General features: G+C 47.0%; 1 protein-coding gene across 2 annotated transcripts in view; it reads right to left on the bottom strand.

The window, feature by feature from the left end:
* The window catches only part of LOC306935841 (limbic system-associated membrane protein-like), a 669,232-nt gene that overhangs the window by 93,812 nt on the left and 558,465 nt on the right, over positions 1-16,955 (bottom strand). For both annotated transcript variants that reach the window (XM_079519104.1, XM_079519103.1), the window contains one exon: positions 457-601. In XM_079519104.1, coding sequence (XP_079375230.1) covers positions 457-601 — 145 coding nt within the window. The remainder of the gene's footprint in view (positions 1-456; positions 602-16,955) is intronic.

Consider the following 16,955-nt stretch of genomic DNA (forward strand, 5'->3'; position numbering starts at 1 on the left):
CTGGGATGGGCGTTGTCAAAGCGGCAGTCTTCGGCGATTGGTTCATACCAACCAATCAGAATAGTAGGAAAGCAGATGACGTTGTTGTCAATCATGTGGCTATGGCTACCCCGGTTGCTAACCAAACAAACACAACCAATGAAGGCTACTAGCATGTAAACAAAAGCGGTAAAATATGTTGGACGTTTATAAAACCTGCCGTTTCTGAAAATAAACTATTTATCATAGGTCGATTTAATAGCCGGATTGATACGGTCGCGAGCTACCACAGTGGGGGCAGCCATGTTTGTTGTTTGACGCTGTTGAGTGATGGGGCTGATGGCCAATCATCTGCTGCGATCGGATTTTCGATTGAGACTGATGAAGCCGCCGTATAGGCAGCGTCACCAGACCTGAATCGCCAGGACATTTGTTTTAATGGTTCAGATTCAGGGCTGGAGCCAGGCTAGTGTATACCTTCTGTATGCGTAGACTGTACTCCAGCTGTCCTTTGGTCACCAGGTCTACTCGGGGGTCCAGGGACCACTTGTCCTGACCAGTGAAGATGATGTTGGATCGATTGAGCCAGGCGACCTTGGACACTTTGTCATCCACATAGCACCTGCGTGGACACAGAGCGAGAGAAAGCAAGAACAGATAGAGGTGAGGAAAACGAATGAGAACGAGGAACACTTTCATTCTCGGCCATAGAGGACAAAGACGTGTAGAAAGAAAGAATTACGATGTACGGTAAATTGAGAGGTTTGGGCCGATATGCAGCCAGAACATCGCCCTATACATACGTGCATGCATGGCACCACTGATCCAACCGATAGGTCCGAATCATAGTGTCAGTAATGGTCATGGTCGGGTTTGTTCATGGTTATCATGTCTGAGTCAGAGAGTGTATAGCCTCGGAGACCGCAAGAAAAAGAAAAGTGCAGATGTGGCACAGCTAGATCAGAATAATTTGCAGAAACAACTGGCAAAGCCAGATTCAACGGTCAAAGCAATTTGCATATAGTGTTATGCATGGGAACACCTTGCATACATAATTCAAGTTCTTGGAGCAAGTCAATGCTCTTCCCTCCATGCCTGTGAATACATCAGTTATTGTCGGGCAGAAACCTTGTATCGCCACAGATCCATGGCACTGTTCGTGACGCCCACCCTCAACTCACAATCTGCCACGATTGTTCCAATTTGATTAAACCTGCCTTGAGCTGTTCTCGCTGTGACAAACAGACAGACGCTGCCAGACAGCAGGCTTTTCCAATAAGTGGTTGCAGACACAACAACAACCCCCCCCCCCCCCCCCCCCCCCACACACACACACACACATTATGCGCACACACACACGCACATCTGCACCTGAGCAGGTGTGTGTACAGTCTCATCTCATCTCCTCCCAGCTATGCATCTTGGCCCCTTGCCTCGCGTGACACGACAAACACACCGAGACCCCGAGGAGGAGGGTGTGAACATTTGCATGTGAGGCGCATCGGCTGTCGCTTCGCATTACGCCTCATATTTATTGCCATTGATTCCCACGTCGTCTTGCATTTACATTTACAAGCAGCAACCCCTCCCCCCCCCCCCACACACGCGCACCCAGTCGCCCACACTCGATTTGGCGAGAGGTGTGCACGGCGCATGCAAGGCTTCCGCGATGCACGTGAAGCGGGGGGTAAACAAGAGGATGCCGCTGTCTTTATCCATCAGGAATGATATGCTCCCTCTTAGCGCAGACACTGTGTTAGTCACAGAGACGTGGGAGGCGCGGCGGAGGGAACAGACAGACACGAGGACAATGGAGAAGAGCCAGGGGAAGGAAGGACGGAGGGAACGATCGTTATATTATAACGTCGCTGTATTCCAAATCCAAGCCTGGTTGTGCGCCTATAATAATAATAATAATAAAACTGTATTTGTATAGCACCTTTCATAGCTGCCTGTCGAAGGTACAGTGGGAGTTTGTTCCACGCTGTCGGCCCGTAGAAGCAAAACGCTGCTTCCCCGTATTTTTTAGTTGCCATTTTTGTAGGCAAAGCGAGCATGCCAGCAGTGGAAGACCTTAGGGGGCGGTTTGGGACATATTTAGGCAGGCAGTCATGTACTGTAGGTAGGAAGGTGCGAGACCATTGAGAGCTTTATAAACAAGTAAAATAATTTTAAAATCAATCCTAAAAGGACAGGCATAGTTTTACTGAGGTTATAGGTTTAGGTTTCAGGTTGAAGGACTTCAGTGTTTTGTACCATACACTTGTATGTACAAAACAAATAATGTTTGCTTTCGCCATCTTTGTTGAAGAAGAGTCTGTGTTTGTTCCTTTTATGCCAGTCTTTTTGGTTGGGTAAGTCTAGACTATTGCTGAATAGTTTAAGTAGCCTAGTTAGGCCTAAAGTAATGGTGTGTTCAAAGACAGAGTTTAAATCAGAATTTGCTGCTACAAGTGACACTATAAGCCTATATTGCTAAAATACTGTTTTATTGCAATTACTAAAAGTTTCTAGTCTCATCTACATCACCTCTGGGGTTACTGGAGGTCAGATGTTAAAGGACCACTTCACCACTATTCAACCTATCTTCATATAATAGGTCCTCACTAATAATCATGATAAAATGGCGCAATTCTTTCTACTCAGTCTGTGTCTCATAGGAGGGCTGTGGGCAGTTCAGAAACCCGTCCACCAGTGACATCATCCATGGGGAATCCAAGCTAATAGAAACTGCAGGCTTTCTAGTCCTGAAATGTTGCAATGCGAAAATGGAAGCCATCGTTCTCACGATAATAAAAATCTAAATATTTTTCAAAAGAAATATTGTTTAAAAAATATATCTGGTGGACGGTTTCTGACCTGCCCACAGCCGTCCTATGAGACACAGACTGAGTAGAAAGAAATAGTGGCATTTTGTCATGATTATTAGTGAGGACCAGTTATATGAAGAGGGGTTGAAACTCACGAATAGATTTAACCAAAATGTAGAATGAGAATGTGTGCATATAATATTTTATCTTGGCGTTCGGCTCTGCTACATTTTTCTCCCTGCTCGGCCCAATTAAACACCATCATTAAACATTAAGAGCAGGGAGATAGATATACAATAACAACCCCCCCCCATGGGGAACAGAAATACATCACATAACAACCAGGAACCATATGCAGAAGGCAGGCAGGAAGAATCAAGCAGTCTAGTGAGCTTAAATACCCCGCCCAATTGGTCAGCTGACTGCCACATCAGCGAATGACATGTGGGTCTTGCACACACTGAAAACACCCACATAGTAATGCAGCATATTAACCCCTTGAGTATATGGATGCGCCCTGAGCACAGCATGAAACCCCTTGAGTATTATGAGTATATCTGACTGAACTAACTCGGCAAGCTACGTATGATATAATCTTTAGTCCATATCACATAAGAACAACGTACAAAAAACATAAAGACAAACAACATGGGGAAAGGATGAAAGCGTGCAATTAATACAAAACTAAGTAACCCATTTTGGGCGGAACCCCTTTTGGTGTTTTAAAGCCTTATGTTACACTTCAGCTATTGAAAAATAGCAGATCTACAAGCTGCTCGGTGCCGCGCTATGAACTTGTAGGTCTGCTATTTTTGAAAAATCGTGAAAATGTGCCTCAAATCTTTGAATATATATTATTACAGAGTGAACATTTGTGACCAGGTCTAGCAAAATGGTCCTCATCTCGCCTATAATGAAAAGGCAGAAAATCTAAAATGAACTTGATTTTTTTATTTTTTGTGATTTTCTTTTTTTTTTATATTAACACAGCTTGAATGTTGAATAAGGTTTTCATTCCAACAGATTATTGAGTCAAAGTAGGCTAGCCAGCTCTAGGTGTTGTGAAATGTTGTGAACATTCAAAGGGGATTTTCTCAGCTTTGGGTAAAACGGCACAATCATTTTAAAATGGTCATATCTCCTTCAAATATTTTCAAATTTCATTGAATGATACATCATATGAAAGCTTACATTCTTTTCAGATGGGGCGGAGGCACATTACATATCATTTTTGGGGTCCTTGACATGAAATATTTAGCACCACTGATACAGAAACATAAGGTTTTTCAGAAAACTGTCAAGATTTTGAAGACATTTTTTTAATTTCGACCGAAATGGCTTAACAAAGCATCACAGGTGCATGGGCACACCAACAGAGGTAAACAACTGACTGGCACTGTGCCACCTATAGGAACACGGAGAAGTATAACCTCATGGCATCGTTGTATGCCACTCTAAGCCGTGGCATGCTTTTTACTCTGTACGAGGACCATATATGGGCTGTATACAGAGGGGTGACGCATGATCTGAACAGTGCACATTTTACATCTACTGAGAACATTTTCTTAAGCCATTTTGGGCGGAACCCCTCTTGGTGTTTTAAGCATTATGTTATACTTTAGCTATTGAAAAATAGTGAAAATGCGGCGCAAACCTTTGAATATATATTCTTTCAGAGTGAGCGTTTTTAACTCAAATCTGTGCTTCTGGGGGGGTCCCTGGAACAACATATTTTCAGATGGGGGTCGTGGCCAATTACATATGTCCTTGAAATGAAATATTGAGAACCACTGACAAAAAGCTGTGCATAGGAGGGCCAGCGCCCCTCAAAAATACAAATACACAAAGCGCGCTCACACACACCACAGCGTAATAATTAACAAAACTAAAGAAACATACTTGTGTTGCTGAGATCGTCTATCAGTTGAAGTGAAGTCATTACGCATTCTACGTCATGACATCATCAAGCAACAACATCACAATGTCATCACTGCCATGTCCTTTAAAATGAATTTGATTTTTAGTAAAATGCCATTCAGCAACTCCACCCGTCCGTCCATAGCTAATTCCACTGATCACGACTTGAACAGACTGCTTACCGTGCGGGGTTCACAGAGCAAGATCAACAGGCATTGACTACCTTCATTGGCCAACAAAGCAGCATCTTCACCGATTTCACTGAGAGGACTTCATATTCACTGTAATCATCTCTATTTCTGGTGTGAGAAATGTCCCGCTGGGTGGTACATCTGCAAGGAGAACGAAGACCTCGCTGTGTTACTGTTGCAGTGGGGCACAAGGTGTACTCTTTTGATAGTAGTGACAGCATCACCTGCTACACCAATACTATTAAGATTGACGTATTCAACACTGTGTCGTTGCGCTGGAAGACATTGCCCCCAACTAGAGAAAGACAATGTCCCCTCCAGGTGCCCACCGGGCGCCATAGCCACACAGCTGTGCTGATAGGAGATGTCATCTACATATTTGGGGGATACGTTCATCGCAGGTACCATGGAGGAATCTGCAATGAGCTTTATGCATTTGATGTCGACACCCACACATGGTTCGTGCCTAAGGTTTCTGGGACAGCTCCAGAGAAGAGCCAAAGTTACATGGCTTGTGTCTTGAGGAACGTCATGTATATCTGTGGCGTAAATTACAAGCATAGTATCATCTACAAGTTGGACACTGCCGCAATGGTGTGGTCTTTCATTGACGCCAGAGGTAGTGGTACCCCAGAACCTCCTTCATGTTATAAGTCTGTCTCCATTATTGGGACAAAGCTGTTTGCATGTGGTGCTCAACATGTGAGTGTGTTTGACACAGAGAGCAACTTCTGGCTGAGCACTCCTTCTGCACAGCTTCCTTCAGAAGGACGCTCAAGTTCATATGATTATTATTATGATTCCTTTGCCTACAATGGAGAGTTGTACATATGCTTATATAATTTGTGGAAATTCAATCCAGAGACCTTCTCCTGGAAGAAGGTTGCCGCCAAGGGGAAAGGTCCCATGTTGTGGAGGTTTGTAATGTGCTGTTGCATAGTGGGAGATCGTATCATCCTCTGTGGGGGACAGGACACACAGACTGACCTATACATCTTAGACATGAGTCCTTCACTAAAGACACTATGCAAACTAGCGGTTATTCAGTACGGTCTGGATCAGGCGGAACTCCCACACGACATCAGGTGGGAACTGGCTGCTATGACCAACAGCAACAGAACATGTAAAAGCCCATCAGAACGTAATATGGAAGGCAACAGTGCATGTGGAAATTGACCCGTTGTCGTCCTTCGGATTGTTCCCTGACCGACCAACCAGCAGGCTTCCGCCACCCTGGTTAGTCATTCTTCTGGTTGTTTATGTTGTTTGCAAAAAAAAATTAAAATGCCCATTTTGTGGGAAAAACAAACATAACACTTATGCCCAGTAACTATACTACACCCGAGATGTTTATTTTAACTCACGACAGGTTGACTGATACTAGTTAGTCTTAGTAATCATGTCAGCTATTGGCCCAAAGCAAACATGGGAGAAACACAATGAACACCACAAAAAAATAAGTTTATTGCGCAACTTGGCAGAAATGACCACGTAGATAAACATAATTTTAATGTTAAAAAAAAGTTAAATTATTTCGGGTACCCCCTGGCTATGCGTCGCGTTCCCACTTTGGGAACCTGTGATTTAGAAGGCATTTGTAGAATCGTCCTCAGGTCTAAATGGGTTAAAAGCATATTGGCCTGAGCATACAGTTGGGTGCCACCGATATTGGCCCTTTATCATTTGACCAATTTAGGCCTGACCTCAAAACTTTTAAAAATCCTTCTAAATCCTGAAAAAATCCTTCTAAATTTTCACGATTTTTCAAAAATAGCAGACCTACAAGCTCGTAGCGCTCCACTCGGTGGCGCGCTATGAGCTTGTAGATCTGCTATTTTTCAATAGCTAAATTATAACATAATGTTTAAAACACCAAAAGGGGTTCCCGCCCAAAATGGGTTACCTGTCCTTTTGCGCAGATCACGCAAACCTCAGCAAAAAGAAAAGGACAATATCGATGGCCTCCAACTGTATATTTGTCGACACTGTCGCTGGATGTATCTTTCAGGACCTTTCCACTGTCGCTGGATGTATCTTTCAGGACCTTTCCACTGCTTCGTCTCGGCCACCGCGGTGCCGCTGAGTGGTGCCGTAAACTATACAGTTCCGTCACGATGTTCTGGACATCTTTGTAAAGTTAGTGTTATAGGTAAAAGCACGTAAAAGAGTAACGTTTGAGCCGACGGACATCAGTCACTTTCCCATTCAATGTAGTAGAAGACCTGGCTGTCCAGGCTGTGAACACCGCAGATATCTAATAATGTAGTAGAAGACCTGGCTGTCCAGGCTGTGAACACCGCAGATATCTAATAATGTAGTAGAAGACCTGGCTGTCCAGGCTGTGAACACCGCAGATATCTTGTTCAATGTAGTAGAAGACCTGGCTGTCCAGGCTGTGAACACCGCAGATATCTTGTTCATTCAATGTAGTAGAAGACCTGGCTGTCCAGGCTGTGTACACCGCAGATATCTATCAATGTAGTAGAAGACCTGGCTGTCCAGGCTGTGAACACCGCAGATATCTATCAATGTAGTAGAAGACCTGGCTGTCCAGGCTGTGTACCCCGCAGATATCTATCAATGTAGTAGAAGACCTGGCTGTCCAGGCTGTGAACACCGCAGATATCTATCAATGTAGTAGAAGACCTGGCTGTCCAGGCTGTGAACACCGCAGATATCTATCAATGTAGTAGAAGACCTGGCTGTCCAGGCTCTGAACACCGCAGATATCTATCAATGTAGTAGAAGACCTGGCTGTCCAGGCTGTGAACACCGCAGATATCTATCAATGTAGTAGAAGACCTGGCTGTCCAGGCTGTGTACCCCGCAGATATCTATCAATGTAGTAGAAGACCTGGCTGTCCAGGCTGTGAACACCGCAGATATCTATCAATGTAGTAGAAGACCTGGCTGTCCAGGCTGTGAACACCGCAGATATCTATCAATGTAGTAGAAGACCTGGCTGTCCAGGCTCTGAACACCGCAGATATCTATCAATGTAGTAGAAGACCTGGCTGTCCAGGCTGTGAACACCGCAGATATCTATCAATGTAGTAGAAGACCTGGCTGTCCAGGCTGTGAACACCGCAGATATCAATGTAGTAGAAGACCTGGCTGTCCAGGCTGTGAACACCGCAGATATCTATCAATGTAGTAGAAGACCTGGCTGTCCAGGCTCTGAACACCGCAGATATCTATCAATGTAGTAGAAGACCTGGCTGTCCAGGCTGTGAACACCGCAGATATCTATCAATGTAGTAGAAGACCTGGCTGTCCAGGCTGTGAACACCGCAGATATCAATGTAGTAGAAGACCTGGCTGTCCAGGCTGTGAACACCGCAGATATCTATCAATGTAGTAGAAGACCTGGCTGTCCAGGCTGTGAACACCGCAGATATCTATCAATGTAGTAGAAGACCTGGCTGTCCAGGCTGTGAACACCGCAGATATCAATGTAGTAGAAGACCTGGCTGTCCAGGCTGTGAACACCGCAGATATCTATCAATGTAGTAGAAGACCTGGCTGTCCAGGCTGTGAACACCGCAGATATCTATCAATGTAGTAGAAGACCTGGCTGTCCAGGCTGTGAACACCGCAGATATCAATGTAGTAGAAGACCTGGCTGTCCAGGCTGTGAACACCGCAGATATCAATGTAGTAGAAGACCTGGCTGTCCAGGCTGTGAACACCGCAGATATCAATGTAGTAGAAGACCTGGCTGTCCAGGCTGTGAACACCACAGATATCTTGTTCTCCATGTAGTAGAAGACCTGGCTGTCCAGGCTGTGAACACCGCAGATATCTTGTTCTCCATGTAGTAGAAGACCTGGCTGTCCAGGCTGTGAACACCGCAGATATCAATGTAGTAGAAGACCTGGCTGTCCAGGCTGTGAACACCGCAGATATCAATGTAGTAGAAGACCTGGCTGTCCAGGCTGTGAACACCGCAGATATCTATCAATGTAGTAGAAGACCTGGCTGTCCAGGCTGTGAACACCGCAGATATCTATCAATGTAGTAGAAGACCTGGCTGTCCAGGCTGTGAACACCGCAGATATCTATCAATGTAGTAGAAGACCTGGCTGTCCAGGCTGTGAACACCGCAGATATCTATCAATGTAGTAGAAGACCTGGCTGTCCAGGCTGTGAACACCGCAGATATCTATCAATGTAGTAGAAGACCTGGCTGTCCAGGCTGTGAACACCGCAGATATCAATGTAGTAGAAGACCTGGCTGTCCAGGCTGTGAACACCGCAGATATCTTGTTGAAGACCTGGCTGTCCAGGCTGTGAACACCGCAGATATCTTGTTCTCCATGTAGTAGAAGACCTGGCTGTCCAGGCTGTGAACACCGCAGATATCTTGTTCTCCATGTAGTAGAAGACCTGGCTGTCCAGGCTGTGAACACCGCAGATATCAATGTAGTAGAAGACCTGGCTGTCCAGGCTGTGAACACCGCAGATATCCATGTAGTAGAAGACCTGGCTGTCCAGGCTGTGAACACCGCAGATATCTGATAATGTAGTAGAAGACCTGGCTGTCCAGGCTGTGTACACCGCAGATATCCATGTAGTAGAAGACCTGGCTGTCCAGGCTGTGAACACCGCAGATATCAATGTAGTAGAAGACCTGGCTGTCCAGGCTGTGAACACCGCAGATATCAATGTAGTAGAAGACCTGGCTGTCCAGGCTGTGAACACCGCAGATATCAATGTAGTAGAAGACCTGGCTGTCCAGGCTGTGTACCCCGCAGATATCTTGTCTGCGCCTACAGGGAATACGTTGGCTGCGACCAGGGAACCCGTCTGTGAATGTGTCTATAGATTTACCGCCTTCTATAAGCTGATACCAGCAGCCCCAGACCATCAGTTCAACATTCACTGTCAGTGAAGTACAGCTCCACACTCTTTTGATAACAGTAAAGTTCAGGAGAGGAGAGGAGAGGAGAGGGGAGGGGAGGGGAGGGGAGAGGAGAGGAGAGGAGAGGAGAGGAGAGGAGAGGAGAGGAGAGGGGAGGGGAGGGGAGGGGAGGGGAGGGGAGGGGAGGGGAGAGGAGAGGATACAACATTATCTCCAATCCCACCATTTTTTATCTCCCGATGTCACCCCGGTGAACTCCCCCCCCCGCCCCCCCATGCTGTTGTTGAGACCCCAGACATCATGGGTGTGTGTGATGGATGCCCTGTGGGCGGGGCTGTCTGTCACTTGTTCCCCCCCAAAAAAAAACATGTTGATGGATGCTCCTCTGCAGTGTATAAAGTCTAACCCTATCCCGCCTGGCCTGGCCTGGCCGTGCCGTGCCGTGCTGTGCCGTGCCAACGTGGACCACAGCCAATAGGCTGCAGTGCAGCCTGTGTGCATATACGGACATAACGGATGCCTGGGCCAGAGCCTCTGAGCTGGGTTGGTGTTGACAGGAGAGCTGGGCTGGATGGATGCGTATTTACTGTCGCGTGCGTGCGTGCGTGCATGTGTTCATAAATGTAGAATTCTGGACTTTCACTTGTAACAGTGTATTTCTGCATTGCATTATTGATACTTTTACCTAGGTACATTTGAGTACTTTTACCACCCCTGGAGGTACGCCAGGCCTGACAGAACAGCCTCTCTCTCTCTCTCTCTCCCCTCAGTCTCTGAGATGTTAGCCCATGCACCGCACTCTTCTCTCTCCCCTCTTTCATCTCTCTCTCTCTCTCTCCCCTCTCCCTCTCCCTCTCTCTCTCTCTCTCGCATACATATTTTTTCCGTAACTTTCATCCTGCTCTGTGTCTTCCTGCTCTCAGCCCGGGTGCCAAGTGCATGTATTTGGACGATACAGTGTGTTGTTCGTGACCCTGCAGGGCAAACAATTGATACATGCAGAGGGATCAATGCTTGATAGTAGATCTCAGTCAAGTGGGCCTGCCAAGGACGGATGCAGATCTGTGCGTGCGTGGGTGCGTGGGTGCGTGCGTGTGCGTGTGTGTGTGTGAGAGAGAGAGAGAGATACTAAATAAAGGATAGAAATAAACCTGCAGCTGTAACCAATCAATGTCAGGTCATTGTTGTGTTTCTCTCAAAGTGTTCCGTTGGCCCAGATACTCTCAGCAGGTTCAGTGCTTTATTTCCACACACTGATCTCCACACCGCCGCAGGTTCAGCGGCTGAATATTTCCGCTAAGGATTCGGCTTCCCCCTCAGGACAATTAACCCATTCTGACCTGAGATCAGATTCTATAAGTCTTCTACATCCTGATAGTTTTCTGAAAAATCTATGTTTCTATGTCAGTCGTTATTCGATTTTTCAAAAATAGCAGACCTACAAGCTCATAGCGCGCCACTCGGTGGCGCGCTATGAGCTTGTAGATCTGCTATTTTTCAATAGCTAAAGCATAACATAATGCTAACGCCAAAAGGGGTTCCCGCCCAAAATGGGTTAAGGCTTATAGCCAGAACAAAGGCACTGATTTAAATATCCGCTGCCTATACAACAGGGCGGTTTGGCACAAGGCTGACATGTACTGTACTGTACTCTAAATGGTAAATGGTGCATTTACAGTATATAGCGCCTTTATCCAAGGCGCTTTACAGAGATTGTGCATCAATTCACCCATTCATTCACACACACATTCACACACTGATGGCGGCGGAAACCATGCAAGGCAACAACCAGTACATCAGGAGCAATTAGGGGTTCAGAGTCTTGCTCAAGGACACTTCCACACTAACTCTGGGGGAGCCCTGGTTCGAACAGGCAACCTTGCAGTTACCATCCAGCCACTCTACCCCTGAGCCACCGCCACCTCTAGTTGCGTTGCGGCGGCAATTGGAAGAAGGAAATTGCGGGGAAAGCACAGTAGTGTCACACTTTGTGCATTTAGCAGCACAGACTTTCTTACCTGCAGAGCCGGTCGACAATTACCATCAAACTGTCCCGCACTGCACGCGTGAATTCCGTTTGTGTCCGAGCATAGGCATGGTAACACCCCGTCTGCCTGTGATTGGCCTACCGACACTGTCGATAGTCTGATGCGAGGTTACTCCGTGGTGGGAAATAATACAAGTAGTATGGTATGATACAAGAGAGAGAACGCTAACTTGTACGTTTTATTTTTGTAGAAGAGGCAAACTAATATTGTTTATGTCGTTTGATTTGATGGAATAATTGATTGAACATGCACGCCATAATATGATTTGATTTGGGTGTGTTCTAAAAGTCAAGACGGGCAGTGTCAGTAGACCAATCACAGGCAGGCGCAGCGTTACCATGCCTCAGCCATGCCTATGCTCGGACACAAACGGAATTCACGCTCACTGCACACGTCTGACATTCCGTTTGGGACTTGCTCGCTGTACTCTTTCGTTTCGGAGTTTGCGCTTCCCTTGGTTCAAGAAATGGGCTGCCATGATTGCATTGCAGTCACCTTGTGTGTGTGTGTGTGTGTGTGTGTGTGTGTGTGTGTGTGTGTGTGTGTAGCTGTGTGTGTAGCTGTGTGTATGTGTAGTGTAGTTTCCGGTAGTCCCGGCGGAAGTGTTGTGTGCTGTACTGAAACTCGTGGTCACATGGTGGCGTCGGGAGCCAATAGAAAGACGCGAAGTAGGGTTGCCAGGTCCGCGAATTGTAAGCGAGTTTGGGTGTTTTTGTTTGTAAGGATTCCACTGTGCAAAGAGCGCCGTTACACGGCGTTACACGACGTTACACGGCGTTACACGTTAACACCACCATGTTGCTGGGATAGAAGTGTGCGTCGTCGGCATATTGGGTCCGATTTCACTGCGCAAAGAACGTAGGATGATATAACGGTACTTCTGTAAGCAGCTCTTGCTTGTAATATACTGATGTGGAAGTCTGTAATCTGCCGTAATCTGAAAACCCACCTCTTCAGACTCCACCATGGCCCGTAGCACTAGCCCTAGCCTGGCCCCTTAGATAGCACATTATGTAGACTTAGATAGTATTTTAAACAGACTTATAGCTTGTTACGTAGACAGCTCTAGAATTGCACTTTATGTAGTCATAGCACTTTATAGTACACATGTATAATATATTATAGTATAGTATGTATAGTTTAAATAGATACTCCACTGTTACGTTCTTAGTTTACGCATGATTCATGATAACTACTTTTTATATATGTGATGTATGCCATGCTTTTGTTATTGCTTAATGTAAGTCGCTCTGGATTAAGAGCGTCTGCTAAATGCCTAAATTGTAAATTGAAGTGAGGGTGAGAAATAATTTCTGCATGGCCTCAACTGTGACCAACTCCCCCGCCTGCTAAAGAAAAAAAACACTGTTGCTTTAATATGCTGTGAAAACACGTGAATAACAAACGCCTGGATAATAACTCACACCCATGTGTCTGTTTGTGCATAATGATCGACCTCATTAAGCAGCTAATTAATTGTAGCGTCTGAGTCATTAGATCCTATAATGCCAGCCAGATGCATGAATGCATTGTTAATGCAAGCTTTTTGCAAGTGTCACTGTGTCTTTGTGTCTTTGTGTATGTGCGTGCGTGCGTGCGTGCGTGCGTGCGTGCGTGCGTGCGTGCGTGCGTGCGTGAGCACCGGTTCAGAAGTCACATTAATTATTTGGGTTCGTAGCATTTGAAGATTGTTTGTGAAACCTCTTTTGCAACTTTAATGAACAGAGGAAAAGGAACGGAGGTAATCATTCGTCTCCTATATGATAATTATTAATTAGTTGAGCGAGAGCGGTTGCAGTTAGCGAGGCTGTCACGACCCAGAGGACCCTGATTTACTGATCCCCTGTCTGTCTGTCTGTCTGTCTGTCTGTCTGTCTGTCTGTCTGTCTGTCTGTCTGTCTGTCTGTCTGTCTGTCTGTCTGTCTGTCTGTCTGTCTCTTAGAGCAGGTGGGCCCACATCATTTTAACACCCTGATAACACCCTTGATATCAGGGGACAGGGCACAGTTTTCTCATTCATTCATTCATTCACGCCCTTAGAGAAGAGATGATAGTGATATGGGATACATAGAGAAATGGGGTACAAAGTTTTACATGACCTCCCTTACCTCACCATAACTGCTCCCAACACCACGCACGCACGCAGCCGCGCACGCGCACACACACACACACACACACACACACACACACACACACACACACACACACACACACACACACACACACACACACACACACACACACACACACACACACACACACACACATATTCGACCTGGCATCTGTATTTTGTGTGTGTATTTCTCCTGTCTCAGCTGTCTCCCATGGACGACAACAATCTGCACGGCTCCTAATTGTCTAGTGAAGAAGTTGTAGGTTTCTCTCGCCTTGGGTCAGAACGCATGAGTGCCTGGAAGCGGCTTGTTAATCAGCAGCAGGAGATTATTGTTTTGAAGCAAGACTCGCAGACAGCAGGGAAACGTAACGACAAAAACAAAACACCGATAATATAATAATTCTGTAACAATTCAGATAATATGCAGGATTTTAGTAGGAGGTTTGTCCCCGCAGCCATCACGCCATTAAACAAACTGCTGTTGTTTTGATGTGGGTGTTTGAACAGACCTGTGGAGACGAATATCCTTCGGGACAATAAAGATTATTGCCACCGAAAGTCTCAGTTAACAATGGAATCGTGCATTTTCAGATTTCACTTTAGTTTGGTGACAGGTCTTAGCTGCATTGGACTTACGGTACGGTGAGCTAAAGCAGAGACAAAATGTCATGGGGCCCGCCCACGCTGCCCCCCCCACCCCCCCCCCCCCCCACCCCCGCCACAGCGGGGAAAAACAGTTGTTGTTTTTTTCGTTTAACACTAAACCCAAGCATTTAGGTTCTAAACACTTTTTAAACGTGTCACAGTGTTTAGATTATAAACAGAAGTTTAAATGCCATGGTTGCACTGAGTCATCTGGTAGGCTACTCCTTTTCATTGTGAACAAGTAGCCTAAGCAGAGTACTGCTGCGCGATTACATACAAAGTCAATGCAAAGACGAGAATTGCGCGAACGGGCGCGGCGCGACCTGGCACGGTATACAAACGGGACGAAACAACTAGGGCCAGGCGAATATACTATTCAGGTCTAATTCCTCATGGGGGCTCGAGCCCCGCCGCCCCCACGGAGTCTACGTCACTGAGCTCCGCCCCCCACGGAGTCTACGTCACTGATGCTCCGCCCCCACGGAGTCTACGTCACTGAGCTCCGCCCCCACGGAGTCTACGTCACTGATGCTCCGCCCCCACGGGGTCTACGTCACTGAGCTCCGCCCCCCACTGAGTCTACGTCACTGAGCCCAGCCACCCCCACGGAGTCTACGTCACTGAGCCCCGCCCCCACGGAGTCTACGTCACTGAGCCCCGCCGCCCCCACGGGGTCTACGTCACTGAGCTCCGCCCCCACTGAGTCTACGTCACTGAGCTCCGCCCCCACTGAGTCTACGTCACTGAGCCCCGCCGCCCCCACGGAGTCTACGTCACTGAGCTCCGCCCCCACGGAGTCTACATCACTGAGCCCTGCCCCCACGGAGTCTACGTCACTGAGCTCCGCCCCCACGGAGTCTACGTCACTGAGCCCCCCCGCCCCCACAGAATACGTCACTGAGCCCCGCCGCCCCCACAGAGTCTAGGTCACTGAGCTCCGCCCCCACAGAGTCTACGTCACTGAGCTCCGCCCCCACAGAGTCTACGTCACTGAGCTCCGCCCCCAGAGTCTACGTCACTGAGCCCCGCCGCCCTCACAGAGTCTATGTCACTGAGCTCCGCCCCCAGAGTCTACGTCACTGAGCTCCGCCCCCACATAGTCTACGTCACTGAGCTCCGCCCCCACAGAGTCTACGTCACTGAGCTCCGCCCCCACAGAGTCTACGTCACTGAGCTCCGCCCCCACAGAGTCCACGTCACTGAGCTCCACCCCCACAGTCTACGTCACTGAGCTCCGCCCCCACAGAGTCTACGTCACTGAGCTCCGCCCCCACAGAGTCTACGTCACTGAGCTCAAGCACAATGTTTTAGTGCTTTATTTACTCACAATAACCTGTAGCAACGGTGCGCTCTCAATTCATCCCGTCAGTGGCGTGCACAGATAGACACTAGGGGGTGCTAGAGCACCCCCTGCCCTTTTGGCAATGTGCCCTTTAAAATAAAATAAAAATAAAATAAAAACTTGTATTTGTATTTTTTATTTTTATTTTGTACAGTGTACACTGTACAGTATGTGGACCATGGTGACATTGATCAATTCCTTAATAAAAAGCTTATCATATATTATGTAGGCCCCATAATCTATAAATCTCACACTATTTAGGCAACCGGCCGGTTCCACGCGCTGCACAAGGTGCCCTTTTTTTTCCTTGAGCACCTGCCCCTCTAAATGTCTGTGCACGCCACTGCATCCTGTAATGATTTCCTGTTAGCGTCATGATCAGCGCTGATGAAGGCTATGTGAGCTGAAACACGTGCGTTGTTGGTCTCGGTGAGGGAAATAAAATTATTAAAAGAGTTCTGCTGGATCTTCTAGTTGTATGTTTTGACCGTGCCTGCCTACAGTATACTGCCTAAAGCCTCGACACTTTGGAAATTAGATCTAGAAGTGGTAAATGGTAAATGGTAAATGGTGCATTTATATAGCGCCTTTATCCAAGGCGCTTTACATAGATTGTGCATTACATTCACCCATTCACACACACATTCATACACCGATTGCGGCGGAAGCCATGCAAGGTACCAACCAGCACATCGGGAGCAATTTGGGGTTCAGTGTCTTGCCCAAGGACACTTCGACATGTAGACAGGAGGAGCCGGGATTCGAACCGCCGACCCATGGATCATTGGACGACCTGCTCTACCTCTTGAGCCACAGTCGCCCCACAGTCGAAGTGCAAGCTGCTGTTGTAGTTTCTGTTTCAGGATCAATGCGCAGGCAGGAAATAGAGTGTTTAAATAAACTGGGCTGCTTACTGGCTGGCTGCATGTTAAGAGTTCAGACGGATTTACTCCGGTCCGGTGTGTCTGTGGTTATAGCCCTGCTTTGCAATCGCCTGATAAAGTTGAGTTTTGATTCTTTGAACAGTGTCAAAACAAGACATAAAA

This window comes from Electrona antarctica (assembly GCF_951216825.1).
Source record: "Electrona antarctica genome assembly, chromosome: 13".
In the NCBI taxonomy this organism is placed as follows: Eukaryota; Metazoa; Chordata; class Actinopteri; order Myctophiformes; family Myctophidae; genus Electrona; species Electrona antarctica.